The 18,776-nt window shown below is 34.4% G+C and overlaps 1 protein-coding gene across 1 annotated transcript; it reads right to left on the bottom strand.

The window, feature by feature from the left end:
* Window positions 1–848: 848 nt before the first annotated feature.
* On the bottom strand, window positions 849–18,098 carry LOC103567663 (C-type lectin domain family 12 member B-like). The gene is made up of 8 exons (XM_070619696.1): window positions 17,927–18,098; window positions 8,508–8,627; window positions 6,570–6,668; window positions 5,592–5,711; window positions 4,419–4,490; window positions 4,125–4,276; window positions 3,185–3,291; window positions 849–1,124 (listed from the first exon to the last, which is right to left on the bottom strand). The coding sequence occupies exons 1-8, from the start codon at window positions 18,096–18,098 to the stop codon at window positions 971–973; spliced, it is 996 nt and encodes a 331-aa protein (XP_070475797.1). The 3' UTR covers window positions 849–970.
* Between the last annotated feature and the right edge of the window lie 678 nt (window positions 18,099–18,776).

The raw sequence follows: 18,776 nt of genomic DNA on the forward strand, positions 1-18,776 counted from the left end.
CATCACTAAGCATCAGGGAAATGCAAATGAAACTACACTACGATACCACCTTACACCAGTTAAAATGGCTATAATCACTAAGACTAAAAATAGCAAATTTTGGAGAGGGTGTGGAGTAAAGGGAACCCTCATACACTGCTGATGGAAATACAAACTGGTGCAGCCACTATGGAAAACAGAATGGTGATTCCTCGAAAAACTAAAAGTAGAACTACCATATGATCCAACTATCCCACTATTGGGTATCTACCCAAACAACTTGAAATCAATAATCCAAAGTAATATATGCACCCCTATGTTCACTGCAGCACCATTCACAATAGCCAAGTCATGGAAACAATCCAAGTGCCCACCAAATGATGACTGGATAAAGAAGATGTGGTATATATATAATGGAATACTACTTAGCCATAAAAAAGACAAATTCATCCCATTTGCAACAACATGGAAGGACCTGGAGGGAATTATGCTAAGCGAAAATAGCCAGACTGAGAAAGACAAACACCAGATGATTTCACCATATGTGGAATATGAACAAACACATGGACAATGAAAACATTTCAGTGGTTACCAGGGGAAGGGGATTGGGGGGGTGGGCACAAGGGGCACAGGGGAGCACTTATGTGATGGCACACAAGAAATAATGTACAACTATTGATGTAAACTATTATGAACTCAATAAAAAAATTTAAAAATAAAAAATATAAAAAAGAACCAAAAGGCTAAGTATTCATAAGAAATGATATGTTTATTAGTTCACTTATATAATTCTCACAAAATCAAAGCAGTTCTGAAATTTCTAAGTTTCTTGGGATACGCATACTTTTCTGGTAATCTTACACCCTGCCTCCTTCTATTATAAACTCATTTATCGGTTTCTGCCATGAAAAAAATGTTACAAATAATATGAAAGAACAATAGAATAAAGGCAGGCAGATCTTGAATCTGGAATATTATTGAGATGTGAACCTCATAGCATTTCTTTGAATCTTCTTATAATTTTTGGGGGGACAGCCTTCTCACACATGCATGAAGAGGGTCTGGTGCAATTATCAGTACCAATGGTATGTGCATTTATGTACACACACTTCCCCTGGAAATCCTGTCTTGGCTCTAGTAAATGCCTGAGAAATTAAGAAAACACAAGTCACTGGTCATGCTCATTATATTCAAATTAAATAGTGTTATTTAAGAACTTACTACATGAATTCATTGTATCAGGTGCTGTGGGGAACTCAAGGCACTGTCCTCTTTTCAAAGAGTTCATAAATTTATTAAAAAAATGAGATAGGCATATAAGTAATAAGCTTCACAAAAATGTGATGATTAATTATAAGTGGGAAAAATACATCTGTATAGAGAGGAAGAGAATGGTCTGATTGGAAAATTATCACAAAAATGGGAAATATGACCTGGGATATGAAATTGTGTTTAAGTACAGATTGGCATGATAGAAACCATTCAACTATGCATGTACAGCTACAATTAGAGGAGAGATATTTTAGTTGTAAATACATTACATGAATGTAAATACATTTGCATCAGCAAAAATATTTATGAAATTTGGAGTATAATGTATATGTGTACATATATGTGTCTGTATTTCATATATATATATATATATATATATATATATATATATGTAATATATCAGGACACTTCCCTCTGCTCAATTATGCACTACAATTTACAAAATCTCTGCTGACATAAATGCTATAGGGTAGGTGTTACCAAATACTCCAGTTGAATTTAGTCCTTGACTAGAGATCTAGATTACGAAGAACACTTTTGGTCAATGCCAACAAAGCTACATTTCATCAGCTCTAGAGCAAAACTGTCATCTATGACAGTCTGGAAAAAAAGCAAAGCTCATCTATTCATTTATTAAACGCATAACAGATTCCTTTTCAAAATATCAAAGGAATTAGAAAAAAAAGAATTTTTAACTGTGTTAGGAGAAGTAAATTGCCAAAATATTTCATACAGTCTTCTATTCATTAATTCAACTTGCTTGTTGAGTATTCTATGTACCAAACATTGTATAAGGTTTGAAGTAGAGGGAAAGTTTCAAATCACAGAATTCCAATAACTAAAATGATCAACCATGAAAGTAAGAATAGATTCTCAATGTGAGGCAATAGTACAGTCAAGTGTAAGAAAATATTCAACTATGTTTACACATAAAATATTTACACAAATTTTGAAATATTTAAATGGCATTAAATTATTTGAATATTAAAATTTTAGCATATGACAAATATGACATTAAAATCAATGATGGAAGAATAATGAATCATTTAACAGTACTTTGCAACTGATCACCTAATTGAAATATATACATAGAGAGATAGATATAATTATATCTCTATGCGTACACACATGTACATGCTTAGCTTTCTCTGTCACAACCCAAGATATATTTCAAATGAATAAAGGCAATTTCGGTATACTTAAGTGTTAACCATTTGTTCACATAATAAAAGCAAATAAACTCAAAAGGCAAATTAGTGAAGGAAAAAAGTGGCAAGACGTATCTGAAAGAGAGGGCAGAAACTTAATATATAAGGAATTGTACCAAGAAATAAAAGATAAATGTGATAAAATGGGCAAAATTATTGATACAGGTTATAGGAAAAGCAGCCTCACTAAACAGCTGCAGAATATAACGTAAAATGATAAAATAAAAAGTCAGCTATCAAAATTATCAAAAATTTGAAGTGTGAATTAAGATGGACACAGAGTGATGAAACAGGTTGCTAATATATTTATTTTTGCCATAGTTGTCTAAAGCAATGTTTCTATATGGCAATTTAGCAATATGTATTTAAATCATAAAAACGGCCCAAATTCCTTGGCCGAGGAATAACGATTCTGTTATTCTTCCCAATATAAATACAGATGTGTCATTAATCATATATAGTGATGTCCTTCCCCATATTATATTTATTATCTGAAATTATCGTTAGGAAGATCATCTAATAAGAGAGGCATATTTACACAAATTATGAAAAATATAAATGACTTTATGATTTATAAAATTGTTGATAGTATAATAGGAAATAACAAAAAAAGAATCTAAAAGATCTACCTTTTGTCCCCAGTAATCTTCTCTATTTCCTCCAGCTCTTTAAGGAAAAGACATTGTAAAAGGAATAAGGAATCGGATTATATACTAGAAACTTACAGCTCAGGAGAAGGAAAGGAGCCATCCTCCCACTTCCATTTATTGTCCTCTTCCTTGTAAGATAGGCCAAGCCAAGTATGATTTGCTGCAAGTAACTTCATGATACTCTTAATGGAACCAAAATACACAAAAATATTAATACTAAAAGCATATTAGAGATGAAAAATATGCAGTGAGAAGGAAAGAATCACAAAAATAAAAACAATGCAGTCTATATATGCTCACTGATAAATGAAACCTCAAAAATATTTCACTACTGCAGTGTCTATACTTTTCTCGAATCAGGAACTAAATACGAAGAATAAAAAATAGATAGCTAACAGAAAGTTTTACATTCAAGAAGACACCACACCAAAATATGAATTACTTTTCTTAACTCATTGTATCATTTATTGAATTTTGTGCCTATTTTTTGAGCTTGATATATGTCATTGAACAAAAATTACAAAAATGTCTGCTTTGGGGGAATTTCAGCCACATACAAATTAACAACGTACATATAAATAATATGGTATTTAAGAAGGTGACGAGCGCCATAAAAAATTTAGAGTGGGTGAGAAGAACTAAGAGTACAGAGGAGGGCATCTGGTGGGACACTGATACACAGGTTGCAATTTTAAATAGGGTTGTCCGGGCAAGCTTTATTAAGGTGATAATTGAATCAATACTTGAAGGAGGTGAAGTAGTTAGCTATGGCTATATCTGAGAGAAATTGCATGCAGAGAGAATAGCAAATGCAGCGTTTCCAAGGTGAGGGCATTACTGGTATGTTGGGAAGAGAAAGATGTGCTGAAGTGGAGCACACCTGGGAAAGATGAGTAAAAAAATAACGCAAGACAGTGTCCCTTTTCCTTGTTTTAGAGCGGCAAGTGAGACCTTCCTTTGCCTGGTACCTATGATATGTTCGTATCCCAGAAGTAAAGAATGAATACAATCTCACCGTCAATTTACTCCTTTGTGTCTTTAAAAATGTAGCATTTAAAGAAACACAGAGATCAGAACAGTTTAACCAAGAGACCATTTCCACGGTTTGGTGGTAGCAGTGGTCTCTGTATTGCACCCAGTGATTCAGAGAATGTCCACACCTGTCTCCTAGGAAAGAAAATATGTAAACTTCAAAGTTCACCGAACCTCATAAACAAGGCCTTATGGCTTCATAAGTTTTCCCTCTTAAAAGATTGAGGCTCTTATTAAGAATTATTGTTAACTCAGAATTTTCTTACTTCCAGATTACCTTGCATGGCCTTTAGTTCTTCTAAAGCCTCAATGAGATATTCATTCTGGTTTCGGAGCCATTCCAGGTTTTCTATATGGGACATCAAGACTTAACATTAGATGAGAACACATGTTACATCTGAGTTTTGTACTATTTTAAGAGTCATAATAATGATAATGATCAAGTGGTAAAATATACAAATAATTTTAGTCCAATCTCCTTCCCTATTGAATTAGTTTCATCTTTCACTGAAATCACCAATTGCATAGAAAGCAACCTTTAAAAATATACAACATAGTGATTGTTGTCAACAATATTGTATTATAAATTCAAAGTTGCTAAAAGAACAGATCTTGTTTTCAACACAAAAATGAAGTGATTGTTATGTGACATGATAAAGGTGTTAGCTAAAGCTATCGAAGTAATTATATTGCAATGTATAAATGTGTCAAACCAACACATTGTACACCTCAAACTTTAAAAATGTTAATTTCAATTATATTTCAATAAAAAAAAGAAACCCGCCTTTTCACAAGGTCAATCACTAAAGGACTCTCAAATGCTGATTTAATTGTTGAATATAATCTTGATACCTCATAAGAAAAAGAAAAACCTAATATTTGAATTCAAAGCCTTTACAAAATATTTAGTTATCATAAACATAGACTTTTATGTTAAAATTTAATTAGCAAAAAATTAAGCTTTATGATTAGTCTAGTATTTTAAACTCTTATCCTTGGAAGGCATTTAGAAACTATGAAAATACCATTACTTTTCAGATATTTAAGTTCTTCCATTTCCATGCCCCCTGAACATCTTGCACATACCTCAACTACACACCTTGACACTTGGGTTTATTTTTGGTTTATATGTTTTTCTCTGAGCCTCCTGAGAGTAGGGTTCATGTGGTGTTTATTGTCAATCACAAGCCTAGTGGCTGGCATATAATGAGCATTGAATAAACTTGAATAAACTGATTAATTAATATAGGAAGCTATGCTTGATAAATGTGAAATTCACTCAGTTTCAAAAGATGACATGAAAAGCAAAAGAGGCAAGAAGCCATCAAAACTGCCATGCTGTTTTATTAGAGAGTTCCCTATTGCATTACGTAATGAACCATTTTAAGGCTGTGACAAGAAAGACAATATGGCATTCTGTAAAGATAGTTTATTCTAGCGCTAATATTACCTTTGTTTTCATCAAGAACCTTTTGGACCTGAAGAAGTGTTTCTGCTCTGTTTTGGAAAGACTCAATCCATTGATTAAGGCTCTTCAACTTGCTTTCTGATGACTGAACACTTTGAAAGTCTAAGAATGAGAATTCAAGATGTGTAAAACACATATGCAATTATGAAACAGTATTGAATTAGATTATGAAGTTTAATTTTTATAGTTTTTTACTTAATAAAGTTTCCCATAAATGTGTTCTAATTATAAAAAGATGTTTGGCTAAGCATGTTTTCATTTATGCACTATTATTTCTAAATTCTATGCCTAAAGCTAAAATATCTCAACACCTTATAAGACTGAATGTGTTTATGTTGGTACAACAATGGTTCAATTAAATTCAAATAGACAACAACAACAATAACAATAATATCAAATAAATCTTTTGGCATCATGACTGGTTGATACAGTGTACAGAATTTCACTTCCTAAACAAAATTATAGAATTTTGAGTTTCAAACTAATGTTATTAATGAGAAACTACGATTTTTAAATAACCAGTTGCAAATAATTGTAATAATAAAGAGAATATTCTCTTGATCCAATTTAGGCTTCTGTAGGCATGGAAATTGCAACAAATTGTAAAGGAAGTTACTTTCTATTTTCAAAGTAAAGACAGACGCAAATTCATCAAGCTAAATTTCTTAGTTAAGTTGTAATTTTCAAAATAATCATATTAATAAATCATTACTATCAGTATCTTCTGCAGAAATTTCAATTATGTAGCCTCCCTTGAAAAAAGTATGTAGTTATTGAGAACTCACAAGGTCAAATTCATCCATGTACTAAAAGATTGTGATACTTTTACGTCATTTTTTCCTGTTCCCTAGCCACAGTGGCAATAAAGTGTGTACCAAAAAGGATTATCAGAAAAATGTTTAAAGAAATATAATCTAACAAACAGTCTATTTCTTCCTTCCTCTTATTAACCGGACTTACACTGATAACCAAAGAATCCACACAACACCAAGAGCAGCAGGCTGCAGACTCCCAGGATGGCAGGGATTGTTCCATATAGAGCAAAGGGAAAAGGAGAAGCTAAGAAACAGAATGAGTGATGATCAGAGAGAATGTGAGTTCCAGTAATTTGAAATCATAATATCATTATTTTCATTTATTATTGTTCTTAAAATGTCCTAAATTTCCTGAAAGAAAATATCCAGTGTGTGAATTACTATGAACTATTAGGCTGAATGAGGAAAAACAAAACATTTAAGAGGATGTGTAGAAAAAGGGTTAACATAGCAGACCTGACTGCTATCCTCAAAGGACTGCTTACAAGGTTGGCCTTGGCTGGTGTCTGGAAACTTGGATTTCAGGAGGGTTCCCACCATAAGAAGAGTGGCTCACTAATGCCTAAACTGTTTGTGAAAACAATATCATTTGTGGTGAACATCTGTCTTCCTTCTGGAAGTCTGGGATTTTGCTACATGCCAGCCAGAGGCTGTCTATGCGGTCAACCCCCAATGAAGATCCTGAACACCAATTCTCCGAGTTTCCCCGTGGGCAGCATTTGACACATTGTCAAAACTTGTTGCTGGGAGGTCTCATATGACTTTACTGGGAGTGTGACTCTACTGGGAGAGGACCCTTGGAAACTTGAGCCTGGTCTCCCCCACACTTCACTCCATGTGCCTTTCCCTTTGCTGACGATGCTTGTTATCCTTTCACTGTTGTAAATCTGAGCTCTAAATACAACTGTAGACAGAGTCCTGCGAGTTCTCCTAGTGTATCATCAAACCTGAGTGTGGTCTTGGGGACCTCCAGCAAAGGTGAAATTTTACATACAAAGTATTACTAAATATCTCTAAATACTAGGCATAAAATTTCAGTTGAGATTACATTATCCCCATTAATATGATCAAATGCAGAAATGCTTATTTTAAATCTGTTATTATTAAGATGGAATTCTTTAGTTGAACTTCATGACTAGTACCATGTTCCCCTCACAAAAAAAATTACTGTAAATTTCATGGAATGTTTAAGCTAGATGATGTTTCTTTTAGGCCTAAAACATCTATAATTTTATTAAATTTCACAAAAATAATATGTTATAGCCATTCTAGAAGCTAAAATCAACATCATTGTTTATAATCTTTGTGTTACGTCTATTTCCCAGAAAAATAAATTTATATACTCCAGTGTAAAAAACATATATTTCCGTATGTTACAGAAGAATTGCACTTTTGAAACAAGGTAAAAATCTCCATCAAAGAGAATGATTATATTAATAATCTATGTCCAAAACGTTCTTTAATTCTCTGAAAAACATCACTCAATAGCTATTAACCAGAGGAAATTTTGCCCACAGGGGGCATTTGTAAATATCTCTAGACATTTTTGGTCTCATAACAGAGGGAATGGTGTTACTGGCATCTTGTGGGTGGAAGCCAGGGATGTTGTTAAACATCCTACAATCCTACATCTGCTACAGCAGGGTTATCCAGCCCAACATGCCAGCAGTGCTGAAGTTGAGAGACCCCATTCTAACTAAATAATGCTAAGTTTAACTATAATCAAAAGGAGGCAATCGAGTACTAGTATTTTACTTTTTTTTGTCCTTTTACATATCTACTGAATTTTAAACTTTGATCATCTTGTTAAGTCTCTCAGTTTTATATGAAGAAACAAGACTACATTTGGACAAATGGCTTCTTTCTTATCTTTAAACATGTCCCTTAATACATGAGACTTTCAAAATGAGAAAATTCTTTTTACTTCTATATATATTTTGAAAATATTTCAATATCTATATTTCGTTTAAATAGAAAAATTCACAAATAGAACAACTAGAGAGTAGTAAAATAAAGGGAAGGTGTACCTTCAGATAACAAAGAGAGAACATAGAAGAATAAAATCTCGTTATTTATACTTTACCGTCCACATTGGCGCGCTCAGGAATTGGGCCCCATTCATCCTCTGGAGGAGGAGGAGGAGGAAGAGCGAGAGGGGGTTCCAAGTCCACAATAGGGATTGTCTCTGTCTGCTCTGTGGTTTCTTTTAGCATAAAAAATATGTAATTAATTTCTAACCTTGTAAAGCAAATGAGATTAGAAGTTGATCCTCTTCAAAGATTGCTAGAAATAATACGGTAGTAATAAAATCGAAGACACTCAAATCACATTTTCAACTCAGTGGCCCATGCAGTTCTTCTAAAACTACTTAAATTGATTGACTACACCTTGTATCTAGCCAGAAAATACATATTTATTTCTGTTAATTATATTTAAAAGTTCTCTTTTTGGTATATCATGGAAATATTAAAGAAAATATAAGACATTTATGCCCCTGTTATAACCATAATCAGCAGTGATGATAGATAAAATTAACAACTAAAATTTTATTTTCATTAAAATAGTATAGAACATTTAGATTAAAAAGAATACCTGGATGTGGTTCAGAGTCTGCAGCCTTTGACATTATGGAGACTTTTGGATGATTTCTTGTCCCAATGGTGAGGAAGAGCCCACAAAGATGTTGGTAGGTGAATGAAGTGATATTTCTGCCACTATCCTTCTAGAGTTGATGAGAAGTCCAGGCCTAGGCTAAAGTGGGAAAGCTACTTACAGTTGTATGATACTAATTTACTTTGGTCAAAACCACAGAGGAAACGTGAATCAATAACTGCACATACTGCTAACAGATTTGCAAAAATTAAAACTGCCCCTATTTAATTAAATGATGTATAACAAGTCTTTAATATCATCTGGTTTGTGTAGGTAATACTCTATTACTCTGGAAATAAATTGGGACAACATATTTTCATGAAAAATCATATAATTGAGTAGTCTAGAGTGAAAATTCTCATGAGAATTGAGCATGTAGTAAAGGAAGACATAGGTATATGGAAATTAAAAAACAAGATGACCAGAGGAATAAGAAAAGGAATAATACTGGAAATAACAGGTATCTGTTAATCAAATGTGGATGTAAATGACAGCCTATATGAAATGACATTTGAAGATAGAAAGCACATAATAAAATCTATATATCAAGATATTTAACAGTTTTTCTTGAGGTTTTTGGGTCCCACCCCTCAACATGTTTTCAATTAAAAATACTTCTATTCACAGAAATAGGATTGGGTAGCTACCAACAATCTACCTTTTGCTATTTGTTGGACTCACATGAAAGAAGCTCAATATTTGTAATGGGATAGAAATAGATACTGTACATAAACAAAAATAGACATAAGACTCTTTCTCATTGGGTTTATAACCTCATAGAAGCTGATGTATGTTTGAACCAGTCTGGTTGAAACCACACAAGATACTTCAGAGGTAGGCAGTTGTCATAAGTTTTCCATGCTTCTATGTCTAATTTAGATCAAATGATTTTAAAAGTAATCCTAAAACATATCACATTTTATCTTTTAATACCTGAAATACAAGATTTATTGAAAAATACTAACATTACTGTTCACTCAAAGATCTCAGTAAAGTCAAGAATGGAGAGAGCAGAGGCTTAGTCAAAAAATATCTTACATTGATTTTCTGCCTGTATTGAGATCCATTTTTATTCTCTTTACTTTAGACTCTGAATTTAAAAATCTGATTGCATTGCATTGGGTCAGAATTCAGCTAAGTATAAGTGGGAAAAAGGAAAAAGTTTGAACATCACTTATGATAAGCAAATGTGGAAAAATGTATAGATATCTACAGTATCCCATTCATGGGTTCACCCATTCTATTAGAATGAAATAAACTTCTTGTACTGAAGCCATATGATATGATTAATTATCTCTCCACTTGTGTAGTTATACATCTCCGCATTTTAAGGAGAGAACCCTGTAAAGAACGAGCCAGAAGGAAGATTCTATACGTTTTGTTTTTAGGAGAAGAAGAAAAGCAGCTAGAAGAAAATATAGTCTGCCTTCCTATCCACAGTTGCGGGACCTGTGGATACTGAGGGCCGAGGAAGAGACTTGGGCATCCGCAGATTTTGGTATCTGCAGGGCTCCTGGAACCATTCTTCATGGATACTAAGAGACGACTAAATAAATATGTTTATTTAACTGACATGAGCACAGAGAATTATTTACATTGTTGACCATAGGCAAGCTGGACTATAGGCGAGAGGAAAAGATTATTCATATTTGCTTCATAATTAGGCCTCATTATATACATGTATTATCATGTTTTTAAAGAAATTCTAATAAAGATAGGGAAGAAAAAGCAAAGAGTCATTCAGCATTAAAAAAAATCACACGGTAAACTTTATCCTAGAGAACGCTCATAGCTATATTATATCCAAGGACCAGAAATATTAGAAACAATGTGTGTCCATAAATGAAGGATCGGGTAATTTGTTGTTAATATAATGAAATATTATACATTCAATATAATCACTTTATTTAAATCTAATTTATGGCATAGACATATGTTTATGTAGAGAAACTGACTACATAAAAAGACTACATCAAACTAAAAAGCTTCTGCACAGCAGGGCAAACCATAGACAAAATGAAAAGGCAACCTACAAAATGGGAGAAAAATTTCCAAATCACATATCTGATAATGGGTTAATATCAAAAATGTATAACTCAACAGCATAAGCAAATTCATAAAACTCACTAGCAAAAGCAAAACAAAACAAATGATCTGACTATAAAATGGGCAGAGGAACTGAATAGACGTTTTTCCAAACAAGACATGCAAATGGCCTACAGATACATTAAAAAGTGCTCAACATAACTAATCACCAAGGAAATGCAAATCACAACTGCAATGAAATAGCACCTCACCCCAGTTAGAAAGACTATCATCAAAAAGATGAAAGTAACAAGTTTGTCCAAGATGTGGAGAAAAGGGTATGCTTTTGCACTGTTGGTTGGAATATAAATTGATGCAGCACTATGGAAAACAGTATGGAAGTTCCTCAAAATATTTAAAGTAGAACTACCATACAATGCAGCAATCCTACTTCTGGGTATATATGCAAAGGTAATGAAAGCAGGATCTTGAAAATAGCTCTGCACTCCCATGTTGACTACGGCATTATTTGTAACAGCCAAGTTACGGAAGCAACCTAAGTGTGCATCAACTGATGAATGAATTAAAAAAAGAAAATGTGAGATATATATATACACACACACACACATACACACACACGCACACACACACACAATGGAATAGAAGGAAATCTTGCCATTTGTGACAACACAGATAGACCTTAAGGGCATTATGCTAAGTGGAATAAGCCAGACAGAGAAAGAAAATTACTGCATGGTATCACTTATACAGAATCTTGAAAACAAAGTCAAACTCATAGAAACAGAGTGTAGAAAATTCGTTTCCAAGGGGTAGGAGTGGGAGAAATGGGGAGAAGTTGGTAAAAGGATTTAAACTTTCAGCTATAAGATAAATAAGGTCTGAGGATCTAATATATAATATGGTGACTATAGTTGATAACATTGTATTGTATAACTGAAATTTTCTAGGAGAGTAGAACTTAAATGTTCTCATGCCTCAAACAATCATATGTGAATATATGTGTGTGTGTGTGTGGTGTGATGGATGTGCTAACTACTAGAGGGGAAGTATCCTTTGACAATGTATATGTATATCAAATCACCACAATGTATAGTTTAAATATCTTACAATTTTATTTATCAATTATACTTCAATAAAGCTGAAATAAAGAAATGTCTAGCGTAAAATCATACAAAGATAGAAAAGAAATGGAAATCTATACTTTAAAATGTTGCCAGTAGATGCCACTAAGCAGTGTATCATGCTGCTACTTATTTTCTCCTTTGAGTTCTAATATATTTTTTAAAAATTTTTATAAGAAGCATGCTTTAAATTTGTAAGAATGTAAAACAACAGGTAATACTTAAAATTGTTAAATAAAATAGAAAATCAGGGTATCATTTTTTCATCATTCTTCATTTTTCATATTAGGACAGGTATTATTTTCCAAGTTTTCTTCTGTTTATAAATTTTGCCCTTTTCATTTAGAAATCATAGTTGCATAACGAATTTGTTCCTGTTCCCCATTTGCCTTCTTATATTTAATAATTTCTACCTCTATTCAGTTAAGAATGTCATCTCTATGAAATTTGTTCTAATTATACACAATCCGAATTCCTACAGTAGAAGTCCTTTGCTTTCTGATTGAGAATTGAAAAGTTAGGGTTAGGGTTGGTTAGGGTTAGGGTCAGGGTTAAGCTGAATTGAAGAATGTATAGTATAATGAACAAAGCACTGGATGGTTTGAGAAAACCTGTGCTGGAGTCAATATACTTGCAGTCAACAAAGTTGGATCCTCATTCAAGCTTTGTAGCTTTGATAGATCAGTTTTTGTAAGTCTATTGCCATTTGCCAAGCCTACCTGTCTAGAATATGACAAAGTAGAACTAAATGAACATATGAGTGAAATCATGCAGTATTTGTCTTTCTCTGTCTGGCTTATTTTGCTCAAGGTCCATCCATGTTGTTGAAAATGGGATGATTTTGTCTTTTTTATATACTTCATTGTATATATATACTGCTTATTCTTTATCCATTCATCCATAGCAGGGCACTTGGGTTGCTCCTGCATCTTGGCTATTGTGAATAATGCTGCAGTGAACATAGGGGTGCAACATAGGGTCTTTGGATCCTTGATTTCAAGTTCTTTGGATAAATACCCAGTAGTGGGATACCCAGATCATATGGTAGTTTTATTTTTAATTTTTTGAGAAATCTCCATACTGTTTTCCATAGTGCCTCCACCAGGTTGCATTCCCACCAACAGTGTATGAGGGCCCCCTTTTCTCCACTTCCTCTCCAACATTTGTTGTTTTTTGTCTTGGTGATTATAGCCATTCTGACCAGTGTAAGGTGATATCTCATAGTTTTGTTTTGCATTTCCCTAATAATTAGTGATGTTGAACATCATTTCAAGTGCCCGTTGGCCATGTGTATATCTTCTTTGGAAAGATGTCTGTGGATACCCTCTGCCTGGTTTTTATTGTTTTTTTTTTTTGTTTTTTGGTTTTTTTTTGCTGCTGTTGTTGTTGTTGTTGAGTTGTATAAGTTCTTTACATATTTTGGAGATCCACCCATTGTTGGATAAATCATTTGAAAATATTTTCTCACACTTGGTGGGTTGTCTTTTTGTTTTGTTCATGGTTTCCTTTGCATTGCAGAAGATTTTCTGTCTGTCGCTATCCCATTTGTTAACTTTTTCTTTTGTCTCTCTTTCCTGAGTAGATACAGTATTTGAAAAGATGTTGCTAAGACCAATGTCAAAGTGGATACTGCTTATATATTCTTCTCACTTTGTATTATCCTTATCAGGCTTTGGTATCAAGGTAATGATAGCCACTTGAAACAAATTTAATAGTGTTACCGCCTCCTCAGAGTTTTGGAAACTTCAGTTGGCATTAATTCTTCTCTAAATGTAAAATGGTAGAATTTATCAGTGAAACCATCTGGTGTTGGTTTTTGCTTTTGTTTTAGATTACCAATTCCATCTCCTTTCTCACTATTGGTCTGTTCATATGTTGTATTTCCTCATATTTCAGTCTTGTTAGGCTGTATGTTTCTAAAGATTTATTCATATTTTTCTATGTTATTCAGTTTGTGTATAATTGTTCATGGTTGTGTCTTATGATACTCTGTATTTCCATGGTATCCATTGTAATGTCTCCTCTTTCATTCAAAATTATGTTTATTTGAGTCTTTCTTTTAATTTTTGGTCTATCTAGCTGAAGGTTTGTCAATTTTATACTTTTTTTAAAAAGAAGATTTTAGTTTTTTTGATCTTTTCTATTGTTTTTCTCGTCTCTGTTTCATTTATTTCTGCTCTGGTTTCTGTTATCTCCCTCTGCTACTTTGGACTTAGTTTGTTCCTCTTTTTCTAGTTTTTGAGGTGTAAAGTTAAATTGCTCTTTTTCAGATCTTTCTTTTTTCTTGATGTAGGCATTTATCACTATAAACTTCCCTCAGAATTGATTTTGCAGAATCCAAGTTTTGATGTGTTTTGTTTCCATATTTGTTTATTTCAAGATATTTTTTGGTTTCCCTTTTGGTTTCACCTTTGTTTTATTGGCTGTTCAGGTGTGGGTTGTTTAATTTCCACATATTTGTAAACTTTCCAGTTTTCCTCCTCTTACTGATTTCTAGTTTCATACCACATGATAATTTCAATTGTTGTATGATTTCAATCTTCTTAAATTTTCTAAGACTTGTTTCATCAGCTAACATATCACCTATTTTTGAGAATGTTCCACGTGCGCGTGTTGGATGGGCTGTGTTTGTATATATCTGTTAGGTCTATTTGGTCTAAAGTATAGTTCAAGTCCAACATTTCTTTATTGATTATCTGTGTGGATGATCTATCTATTGTTGATATTTGGGTATTGAGTTTCCTTACTGTTATTGTATTATCTATTTCTCCCTTCATATTTGTTAATATTTGCTTAATATATTTAGGTACGATGATGTTGGTTGCACATATATTTATGACCGTTATGTCCTCTTGAGGAATTAACCACTTTACATCATACAATGGCTTACTTTGTCTCTTGTTACAGCTTTTGAGTTAAATTCTATTTTTTTTAAAGATTTTATTTTTTTCCTTTTTCTCCCCAACGCCCCCTGGTACGTAGCTGTATATTCTTAGTTGTGGGTCCTTCTAGTTGTGGCATGTGGGATGCCACCTCAACGTGGCTCAATGAGCAGTGCCATGTCCATGCCCAGGATTCGAACCAATGAAACATTGGGCAGCCTGCAGCAGAATGCGCGAACTTAACCACTCGTCCACAGGACCGGCCCCTTAAATTCTACTTTGTCTGATACAAATTGAGCTAGTCTCGCTTTCTTTGGTTTCTACTTGCATAGAATACCTTTTTGTATTCCTTCAACTTGACCCTATAAATGTCCTTAAAGAGGAACTGAAGGGCTTGCCTGGTGGCACAGTGGTTAAGTTCACATGTTCCACTTCTTGGTGGCCTGGGGTTGGCCAGTTTGGATCCTGGTGTGGGCATGGCACTGCTTGGCAAAAGCCATGCTGTGGTAGGCATCCCACGTATAAAGTAGAGGAAGATGGGCACGGATGTTAGCTCAGGGCCAGTCTTCCTCAGCAAAAGGAGGAGGATTTGCAGTAGTTAGCTAAGGGCTAATTTTTCTCACATATAAAAAGGAAAAGCACAAAAGAAAAAAAAGGAAGTGAGTTTGTTGAAGGTAGAATATAATCAGGTACTTTGTTTTTATCTATATATCTACTCTATGAGTTTTGATTAGAGAATTTAATCCATTTACGTTTAGAGTAATTCTTGATAGGTAAGGACTTATCAATGCCATCTTATTAATTGCATTCTGGTTGTTTACAGTTTTTTGTTTCTTTCTTCCACTCTTGCTGTTTTCATTTGTGAATTGATTTTTCTGTCATGGTATGATTTGATTCCCTTCTGTTTATCTTTTGAATATCTAAAGTTGTTTTTGCTTCGTGGTTACCACAAGGCCTACACAGAATATTTTATAGGTATAACAGTCTATCTTATGCTAATAACTACTTAACTCTAGTCACATAAAAATATGTACTGTTTTACTCCCCCTTTTATGTTTTTAATGTCTTAATTTACTTCTTTTTATATTGCTTATTCATTACAAATTTGTGCTTTAATTTTGTGCAGGAGTTATGTCGTTAACACATCAGCATATCACAGTATTAGATTTTTCTAAATTTTCCCATATACTTACCTTTATCATTGTGTTGTATATTTTCAATTTTTTTCAATGAGCATCTTTTCATTTCACATTGAAAAACTCCTTTCTGCATTCCTTGTAAGGTGGGTCCATTAGTGATGAACTGTCTCATCTTCTGCTTATCTGAAGAAGTCTTTATATCCTCTTCATTTCTGAAAGATAGCTTTGCCAGGTAGAATATTCCTGGTTGGCACTTTGTTTTGGAACTTTGAATATATCACCACATTCTTTCATGACCTATAAAGTGTCTTATGTAAAATCTGAAGATAACATTATGGGGGTTCCCTCATAATCGGCAAGCTTCTCCTCTTGCTGTTTTTAAGATTCTCTCTTTATATTTTATTTTTGACTAGTTTACTACCATGTGACTTGGAGTGGATCTTTTTGAGTTGAATTTGTTTGGAGATCTATGAACTGAGTGAACTTGGATAGACAAATCTCTTCTTATATTTGGAAAATTCTCACCCATTCTTTCTTTCTTTCTTTTTTTTTTTTGAAAGGAAGGATTTGCCCTGAGCTAATATCTGTTGCAAAACTTTTCTCTTTTCTTTTCTTCTCCCCAAAGCCCCAAGTATGGTTGTATATCCTAGTTGCAAATCTTTCCAGTTCTTCTATGAGCTGCCACCACAGCACAGCAACTGACAAACAAGTGGTGTGGTTCCATGACGGGGAAATGAACCCAGGCAGCTGGAGCAGAAAGTGTGAAACCTTAACCATTAGGTCATCAGGGCTGGCTGCATTATTTATTTAAATAAGCTTTCTGCCCCCTTCTCCCTTTTTTCTCCTTCTGGGACTCCCATAATTTTCAGATTGTGTCTATTGATGGTCTCTCATAGTTTCTGTAGGCTTTCTTCACTCTTTTTCATTTCTTTTTCTTTGTTCTCTGATTGGATAATTTCCAAAATCCTGTCTTCTACTTCACAGATTCTTTACCCTCCTTGATCCATTCTGCTGGTGATGTTGTGGTTTGCATTTCATTCATTTTACTCTTCAACTCCCGAATTTGTTTTGTTTTGTTTTATGATTTCTATCTTTTTTTAAGACTTCTGATTTTCTTCATGTATTATTCATGTATTGTTTTCCTGATTTGGTTGAATTGTCTTTCTGTGTTTTCTTGTAGGTCACTGAAGTTTCTTAAAAGAGCTATTTTGAATTCTTTCTGGATTAAAAGAGAGACCTCCAAGTTTTTTGTGTCAGTGACTGAAAAAATATTGTGTTCCTTTGGTGCTACAATCTTTCCTTTACTTTAAGTGTTCCTTGAAGTCTTTCATTGTTGTCTTCACATTTTAAGAAGCAGCAACCTCCTCCAGACTTTACTAACTGTCTTTAGGAGAGAAACATTTTCCATCAGCCCGCTAAGGATTCTGAGTCTTTCTCAGCCCTTCTATAGATGTGCCTGCTCCGCACTTCCAGCTCTGTCTTGTTTCAGAATTCTTAAGCTTATATGCCTTCTCTTGATTCTGCCAAACCCAGCTGAGTGTTGACAGCCTCCCTTTTTGTTTTCGCAAGGTGGTGCTGTATGCTTAGTTTGTGGTCTCTCCCATGTCCCCACATTCAGGCTGGCTTTCTGCACCTGCTCACTAGCCACCTGCAAAAGCTTACTCTTGTCACCATCAGCAGCACAGACAGGGAGCTGGCTTTGTGGTGTGGAGGTGTATGGGTAAGACATGTAGAGTGCTGGGGTGCCCATGGGAGGGGTTTGCAGGTAAGGCATCTCCAAAGGCTCATGGATGGGCTTCTCAATGGAGTCTCTGAAGCAGTCTGTAGGACCCATATTCTTTGTTTTACTTTTTTTTAAAGATTTTATTTTTTCCTTTTTTCTTCCCAAAGCTCCCCGGTACATAGTTGTATATTCTTCATTGTGGGGCCTTCTAGTTGTGGCATGTGGGATGTTGCCTCAGCGTGGTTTGATGAGCAGTGCCATGTCTGCACCCAGCATTTGAACCAATGAAACACTGGGCCGCCTGCAGCGGAGCACACGAACTTAACCACTCGGCCATGGGGCCAGCCCCAAGGACCGATATTCTTTTGATACCTTCTGTTCTGAGCCCTGGGTGCTGTTCTCCCCTCTGCTCACCACCCCCAGTTGTGTAGTTATTGACTCAGTACTCCAAATGTGGTGAGAGGGAAATGAGCCTCTTTGATGGCATCCCACATGGCTGGGAGAGCTGACAGCTCACTCACATACTCACTTTCCCCTTAGGTAGAAATCATAGGCCTAGGAGGGATTTCTTATTATTGAGTTACTCTGTCGTGGGGGAAAGGTGATGGAGGCAAAGTCAAATTGTTCCTTTTACCATCTCCAATGCACCCAATAGCAGAATTTTGGATCTAACGGTATACTGCACTTTCTCTGCTGTTCTCCTGGAGCTTCTTTGCTGTACTCCTGGACTTCTATAAAGGTTCTCACATCTGTGAGTGATCGTTAATCAGTGTTCTCCAGGGGCTCCTC

This window comes from Equus przewalskii, chromosome 5 (assembly GCF_037783145.1).
Source record: "Equus przewalskii isolate Varuska chromosome 5, EquPr2, whole genome shotgun sequence".
Classification (NCBI taxonomy): Eukaryota; Metazoa; Chordata; class Mammalia; order Perissodactyla; family Equidae; genus Equus; species Equus przewalskii.